This window comes from Tauraco erythrolophus, unplaced genomic scaffold (assembly GCF_009769465.1).
Source record: "Tauraco erythrolophus isolate bTauEry1 unplaced genomic scaffold, bTauEry1.pri scaffold_108_arrow_ctg1, whole genome shotgun sequence".
Classification (NCBI taxonomy): Eukaryota; Metazoa; Chordata; class Aves; order Musophagiformes; family Musophagidae; genus Tauraco; species Tauraco erythrolophus.
Window position 1 is genome coordinate 36,505 of NW_028238570.1, and position 8,200 is coordinate 44,704.

At 45.9% G+C, this 8,200-nt stretch overlaps 1 protein-coding gene across 1 annotated transcript; it reads left to right on the top strand.

Annotated features, from left to right (window-relative positions):
• The first annotated feature begins 979 nt into the window (after window positions 1-979).
• Window positions 980-6,069, top strand: LOC147526094 (endogenous retrovirus group V member 1 Env polyprotein-like). The gene is made up of 3 exons (XM_086630503.1): window positions 980-1,011; window positions 2,922-3,435; window positions 5,902-6,069. The coding sequence occupies exons 1-3, from the start codon at window positions 980-982 to the stop codon at window positions 6,067-6,069; spliced, it is 714 nt and encodes a 237-aa protein (XP_086486629.1).
• The last annotated feature ends 2,131 nt before the right edge of the window (window positions 6,070-8,200 follow it).

An 8,200-nucleotide genomic window follows, 5' to 3' on the forward strand; every position in this document is an offset into this window, starting at 1 on the left:
GGTTGTTTTCTCTTAGATCTTAATCTCCTCTAGAGGAGCTCGGCCCGGCGGGCACCCCGGGAGCAAGGTGCTTCCCGAGCCCCCCATGCGGCTCCCCCGGTGCCATCTTGAGCACATGGCACCGGCCCCGGCCCGGGCAGCCGCCCGGCCGGGAGCCGGGAGCGAGGGCAGCGCCCTCCTGCTCTCTCCTCGCTCCCGAGCAAAAAGCCCTTTCCCGCCCCTTTGTCCCAACTTAAATAGGGCAATTTGCAGAGGCGCCAATTTGGCTCAACCTCCCCCGGGGGGGGGATGGGACTCAGATCTGGTGGCACAGGGAGCAAATCCCCTCCCCTGCCACCAGAACACCCCCCCCATCAAACTATCACAACATTGATAACAAGAACCGAGTACGAAGACCTTAAATGGGACAAGGAAGCAGAACAAGCTTTTGAGCAACTAAAAAGGGCCTTAATGTCAGCTCTGGCACTGGGACTCCCTGATGTAAGTAAACCTTTTCTCCTACGAGAAACAAGGAATTGCTTTAGGAATACTAGCACAAGATCTAGGCCCATATCGGCAAGCAGTTGCCTACTTTTCCAAACGACTGGATGCAACTGCAAAGGGTTGGCCTGGATGCCTGAGAGCAGTCACAGCCATAGTGCTAAGCATCCAGGAAGCCCGAAAGTTTACCCTGGGCCAGAAAATGACTGTGTTATCACATACGGTATCGGCCATATTGGGACAAAAGGGTAGACATTGGCTCTCCCCCACAAAGATCAGGCTATACTGATAGAACAAGATGATGTGAAAATTGTGGTCACTAACATTGTCAACCCAGCTTCTTTCCTCAGTGGAAATACAGGAGAGCCAGTGCATCATGACTGTCTGGAGACTATTGAGTCAACTTATTCAAGCCATCCAGATCTGAGAGACAGTCCTATGGAAAACACATAGAACTGGTTCACGGATGGGAGCAGCTATGTCCTGAGCGGTAAAAGGCATGCCGGATATGCCATTACCACCAGTCAAAAGGTAATAGAGTCAAGACCTCTACCCATAAACACTTCTGCGCAGAAGGCAGAAATAATTGCTCTGACTCGCACCTTGGAATTGGCCCAAGGAAAAGCTGTGAACATCTACACAGACTCTAAATATGCCTTTGGAGTCGCGCATGGGGCAATATGGAAAGAAAGAGGATTATTGAACTCACAGGGCAAACATATTAAGCATGCAGAGGAAATCTTGAAACTTTTGGAAGCAGTCCAACTCCCTGGAAAAATAGAGATCATGCACATTAAAGCACACCAGAAAAACTCCGAATTGGAAAAAGGAAATGAGCTGGCAGACAGAGAGGCAAAACAGGTAGCCAAAACAAAGGTAAGAGTAGAAGGAGCCTTGATTCCTGATGGAAAGATCTCCCTAGAAGGTAAGACAGAATATACTAGAAAGGATCAGAAATTTATTACTGATTTAGGAGGGTCATATAATAATGAAGGCTGGGCTCTCACCCCACAAGTAAAACTAATCATTCCCTCCTATATAACTTGGTCTCTGATAAGAGAAGAACATAGAAAAAGACACTGGGGGGCTGAGGCCCTGTATAAACACTTAATTTAAAGAAATTATAGCTAGAAACTTATACACCATTGTGAGACAAGTAACTAAACAATGTGATCTTTGCCTCCAGACAAATCCCAAAAACACCCCCAAACTAGAAATGGGTCAAAATGGAAAAGGTAATGTGCCCAGACAACAATGGCAGATCGATTTTTCAGAACTTCCAAGAAAAGCAGAGTATCAATATTTGTTGGTATTAACTGATACCTTTTCAAGTTGGCCAGAAGCTTTTCCTACCAGAACCAATAAGGCTCAAGAGGTAACTAAAGTATTAATACAGGAAATAATACCACGTTTTGGAGTTCCAGAGGTTATATCTTCAGATCAAGGACCACATTTTATTTCAAAAGTGATACAAAAGATGAGTCAACACTTGGGTATAGACTGGCAACTTCATACCCCTTATCGACCCCAATCTAGTGATCGAGTAGAAGAAATGAATCATTTAATTAAGCAACAAATTGTAAAATTAGGACAAGAAGTTAATCTACCCTGGCCTCAATCTCTGCCTTTAGCTCTTTCGCGAATATGAACAAAGCCAAGGGCAAAGGAAGGGTTGAGCCCTCTTGAAATTTTATATGGCAGACCTTATAAAATACGAAAAGGGATATCTTCACAAGCTGGAGATGAAATCAGAATTTCTTATATGATAGCTTTAACTAAACAGCTCAACAAAATTAGGAAATATGTACTCAACACTCGAGACAGGATTGGATGGGCCAGTACATAATATACAACCTGGAGACTATATATATGTTAAGTCTCTTACAGGAAAAACTTTGGAACCACAGTGGGAAGGACCTTTCCAGGTACTGCTTACTTCATACACTGCCATCAAGATTAAAGAAAAAAACGCATGGATTCATCATACCCAAGTTAAGAAAGCCTGTGAAACACCATGGAAAGTCATGCAAGTACAACCTACCAAATTGTGATTATCTCAATTATAATTACGCAAATTCTAGGATGGCAGGTAAACACACATCTAAGTGTAACACAAGGAATTGCAACAGCATTAAATAGAACCGATTGTTGGATCTGTGCTCAGATGCCTAAAAATGGAGAGACTCCCATACCTCTTATAGGAATACCATTAAATAGCAAAAAGAATACTCCAGATTTATGGGTCAACACTAATTGGGAAAGAAGTATAGATCGACAGATTAAAATAGTTATGACTAACGAACTAACAAATGCTACATGTTACCGGAGATGTAATCCCCCGAAAGGGAAAAGTAAAATCGATTGTTTAACTAGTACACTTTTGTAGGAAACTACACAAATTGTAAAAAATTAATTTATATTGGAACCTCAAATGTAAATAGAGATAGCAAGTGGCCAGTCCCTGATGGGCGAGGATGGTATTGGCTATGTAATGATACTGCCTATAAGACTTTACCTGCAGGATGGAAAGGTACTTGTGCTTTGGGAGCCATAGTCCCCAATGCATCTATATACGACCGACTAGATACCCAAAAGGGATGGATAAGATCAGTATTAAGGAGGTTAAAGAGAGCTCCTAACAACCCATTAGTAATAAGGCCCACTGGATTCCACAGTTTTGTTAGATGGCTAATACCCTCATTAGGAGTTAGTGAATTAGAAAAGGCAATCATAAACATTTCAGCAACCATTGAAATTATTGAAAACCGGACCCGTGACGCAATCCTTGCAACTCAAACTGAAGTTACTAGTTTGTCAAAGGTTGTATTACAGAATCGAATGGCATTAGATTTGTTACTAGCTTCACAAGGAGTTTGTACCGTCATTAATGAAAATTGTTGTACATACGTAGACCAAAGTGGAAGAATAACTACGGATCTACAAGAAATCTGGGAGGGGGAAGTCTCGCGCTCACTAGCCCTTGTCCTTATGGGTGACTTTAACCTGCCTGATGTCTGTTGGAAGTATAACATGGCAGTCAGGAAACAGTCTAGGCGGTTCCTGCAGAGTGTGGAGGACAACTTCCTCTCACAACTGGTTAGTGAACCGACTAGAGAAGGAGCTCCCCTAGACCTGCTGTTTGTGAACAGAGAAGGTCTTGTGGGAGATGTGAAGGTTGGAGGACGCCTGGGGCTTAGTGACCACGAGATAATAGAATTCTCAATTCTAGGGGAAGTTAGAAGGGGGAACACTAAAACGGCCAAGCTGGACTTTGGGAGAGCTGACTTTGGGCTGTTTAGAAGTCTGGTTAACAAAGTCCAATGGGAGACAGTTCTCAAGGGTAAGGGGGCGCAGGAGGGATGGTTACTATTCAAAAAGGAAATTCTGGAGGCACAGGAGCGAGCTGTCCCTGTGTGCCGGAAGTCGAGCCGCCGGGGTAGAAAACCAGCTTGGATAACAAAGGAGATTTGGGAACATCTCAAAAGAAAAAGGGATGTCTACAAGTCTTGGAAGAATGGGCAGGCATCCAGGAATCAATACAGGGAGGAAGTTAGGGCATGTAGGGAGATAATCAGGGAGGCAAAAGCCCAATTGGAACTTAGACTAGCCAGCTCCGTAAGGGACAACAAAAAGTCTTTCTATAAATATATTAATAACAAAAGGAGGGCTAAAGATCACCTCCAGCCCCTACTGGACTCAGGGGGTACGTTAGTCACTAGGGATGAAGACAAGGCTGAGGTCCTTAATGCCTTCTTTGCCTCAGTCTTTAATAATAAGGTCAGCAGTTCCCAGGTGAGCTGGCCTTCGGTGTCTGAGTGCAGGGAGGGAGAGCAGATCGAAGCTCCTGTGATCCAAGAGGAACGGGTCAAGGATCTGCTCCTTCGGCTGGATGCCCACAAGTCTATGGGGCCTGATGGTATCCACCCGAGAGTCCTGAGAGAGCTGGCGGATGTCATTGCCAAACCCCTGTCCATTATCTTTGGGCAGTCTTGGCTCACTGGGGAAGTTCCGCTGGACTGGAGGCTGGCGGATGTTACCCCCATTTACAAAAAAGGGCGGAAGGAGGATCCGGGGAACTACAGGCCTGTCAGTCTGACCTCGGTGACGGGCAAAGTCATGGAACAGGTTATCTTGAGTGCTATTAATGAGCACATACAGGTTAACCGGGTGATCAGGCCCAGTCAACATGGGTTTATGAAAGGCAGGTCTTGCCAATCAAACCTGATCGCCTTCTATGACAGGGTGACCCGCCTGGTTGACGAGGGAAGGGCTGTGGATGTAGTTTTCCTGGACCTCAGTAAAGCCTTTGATACAGTTTCTCATAGTGTTCTGGTGGAGAAACTGATAACTGCTGGCCTGGATAGGTACACCCTCCTTTGGGTTAAAAACTGGCTGGATGGCCGGGCCCAAAGAGTGGTGGTAAATGGGGCTAAATCCGGCTGGAGGCCGGTCACCAGTGGGGTTCCCCAGGGCTCAGTGCTGGGTCCAGTTCTGTTTAACATCTTTATCAATGACCTGGATGAGGGGATTGAATGTACCCTCAGTAAATTTGCGGACGACACCAAGCTGGGAGGCTGTGTCGATCTGCTTGAGGGTAGGGAGGCCCTTCAGAGGGATTTGAACAGACTGGATCGTTGGGCTGAGGCCAATGGCATGAGCTTTAATAAGGCCAAGTGCAGAGTCCTTCACTTGGGGTATAAAAACCCCAAGCATCGCTATAGGCTCGGGGAGGAGTGGCTGGAGAGCTGCCTGGCGGAGAAGGACCTGGGGGTGTTGGTTGACTACCGGCTTGATATGAGCCAGCAGTGTGCCCAGGTGGCCAAAAAGGCCAATGGGATACTGGCGTGTATCAAGAATAGTGTGACCAGCAGGAACAGGGAAGTGATCCTGCCCCTGTACTCGGCACTGGTGAGGCCGCACCTGGAATATTGTGTCCAGTTTTGGGCCCCTCGCTTTAAGAGAGATATTGAGCTCCTGGAGCGAGTCCAAAGAAGGGCAACTAAACTGGTCAAGGGGCTGGAAAATAAAACTTATGAGGAGCGGCTGAGGGAGTTGGGGCTGTTTAGCCTGGAGAAGAGGAGGCTGAGGGGAGACCTGATTACGGCCTATAAATACTTGAGAAAAGATGGTGGGGAGTTAGGGGAAGGGCTCTTTACATTAGTGATGGGTGATAGAACAAGAGGAAATGGGCATAAGCTTAGTCAGGGGAGATTCAGGTTGGATGTTAGGAAGTATTTCTTCTCTGAAAGGGTTGTCAGCCACTGGAATAAGCTGCCCAGGGAGGTGGTTGAGTCCCCATCCCTGGATGTGTTTAAGAATAGGGTGGATGAGCTACTTGAGGATATGGTTTAATGGGGATTAGGGATGGTTGGACTCGATGATCTCTAAGGTCTTTTCCAACCTAGAAATCTATGAATCTATGAAACCAAAGTTCTGCATGAGGTGGCACAAGATGACACCTCATGGGGAGTCACAGATTTGATTAATAAACTAACATCTTGGCTTCCAAATTTTGCTTGGTTGAAAACTATATTCTTGGCCATAATAACAATTATAGCTATGGGTCTCTTTGTTTGTATAATGATATGAGCTTTTCTGAGGTGTTGCTTAAGGGGAATAAGTAAATGAATTTACTAATTCTTTAGAAAAGGGGGGAATGATAGAGGGACTAAGACTTGCTTAATCTTGCTTAACCACTTTTACAATATTTGTATAAGTTAGCTCAGCTTAAGCCATATATCTGTAAGTCACACAACCCTTGTACAAGATAAACAGGAACCAAGAAGGAGAACAAGGACAGTCATGATGACTTTGCAGAGAACAGTCATAATGTCTTCGCTAATCTTCAAGGAGGTGAAAAGGTCATCACGAGGAAGACATATGGCCTTCATCCCTGAGACCCCTACCCACAACCACCAGAAGGCACTGCGCACACACAACTGGGAAAAGTTAAAGGCGGAGACTATGGAAATGACTTCTTAGAGTTCATTGTAATAAAAACACCTCTTTGGGGAAAGTTTATGGACATGTATAGGAGTTTCCTGGAACAAAATGAATATGTAACATTTTACTATATAAATACTAGAATGCTACTCTGGTAGGGACGCACGTTTTGTGGTGGAGTGATCCCCCATGCATCCAGTGCTGAATAAACATACCGATTCCATAATTTCGATTGTAGAGTCTTATTCCGCACATCACAGGGATGACTGATACTGGAACAGGTGGATTCTCTGGTTCAGCTGCAGTCCATTGTTTTTTCATCAGATCCAGGGACCTCCTCTCCCCTTCAAGGGTGCCAAATAGTGTTAGACAAGGTGACTCAGTAGGCATGGGCCAGGCTCCAGCACATTGCAGTGATCTGGGACTCCCAGGAATTGCCAGGGTGACAGCACACTTTTTTTCCAAACATTCTATTAGTTTTTCCAGATTCTGCACTTGTTCAGGGGTGAAGTTCCAAAATACTGGAGGTGCCAATTGTCTTAGGCATTTGCCCATGTTCTCCCACACACCCTGCCACTCATAACTATGTGGCCTCAGAGTAGATCTCTCTGGGATATTTTTAAATAGCTGTTTAACCCCAAACAAAACCTGAAACACCTTCGGGAGACACAGCATTAACACCATGCTGGCTAGAACACTCCCAGAATATTCAAAATCCTCAAAGACCGTTGTAATTAGCCTGAATGAGAAGGGCGGGGTGAAGAACCGGGGGAAGGGACCTTCCCCTGCCTTTCCCAGGGACTGAGCGCGGTTACCGGCAAATTGCGAGAGGTGGCGCCCGAGGAACGGACACGATGTCAACGCCGCGTACACGGACCAGCCCAGCCGCGTGGCCAGCGCCGCGATCATGTCATAAAGCGATATGAGACAGGACAGCACAACGAGAGCCCTGATCCCTCTGCCCGCGGTGATGAACAGCCCTGCAGGGAATACATCGGGCATGGAAACATTTACATAGCACAGCCACGTGAGCAACCAAAACAGCATTATGACCGGCGACTACTTAACTAATACAATAAACGCGTATAACGAATTTGGGTTTTAGCACACGCTAGTCGGATTTTGTCGTTATCTCAACCCTTTGTGCCCCACGTTGGGCACCAAAAAGGACTGTCGTACTTTAGCCCAGCCGGTAGCTCAGCAACCACTCTGCCACTCGCTCACTCCTCCCCCTCGGCGGGATGGGAGGAGAATATCGGAAGAAAAAGAGTAAAACATGTGGTTTGGGATAAGGGCGATTTAATAAAACAGTGGGGGGAAAAAAAAAAAGAGAAAAGAGTAATAACAAAGATAACATTAACAAAAATAGAGCAGTACAAAAGGAGCTGTACAAATGCTCACCTCACCACGCAGACCGCGGGAGCCAGAACCCCCGCGCAGCCCAGCCCACTCGGGATCCCCGAAAATGTGAAAAAGCCCCTCTATTGCCTAACTCTCTCAATTTATAGTCTCGGGACATGACGCATATGGTATCGAATAGCCCTCTGACTAATTCTGGTCAATTGCCCGAGCTGTGCCTCCTCCCACTTTTCCTTTGGAAGGTTAACTCTATCCCAACCAAACCCAGGACACAAGTGATTTGCTGAGAGATTTTTTCTTTTCAGGCACCCGCCAGAGCAGCTTCCAGCAAAAGTTATTGTAAAACAGTTGTATTGGATCTGACCAGCATTGTTAGCAAAACTGTTAGCAGTCGGGAAGAAAATTAATCTCCACAAAG

What these genes read in the sequence shown, in the direction of transcription:
- LOC147526094 (XM_086630503.1), top strand. Translation starts at nt 980, where the DNA reads ATGCCGGATATGCCATTACCACCAGTCAAAAG. An exon ending in CCATTACCACCAGTCAAAAG is followed by an intron (nt 1,012 to 2,921) that starts GTAATAGAGTCA and finishes AAATGTAAATAG; the next exon opens with AGATAGCAAGTGGCCAGTCC. An exon ending in ATCTACAAGAAATCTGGGAG is followed by an intron (nt 3,436 to 5,901) that starts GGGGAAGTCTCG and finishes CTATGAATCTAT; the next exon opens with GAAACCAAAGTTCTGCATGA.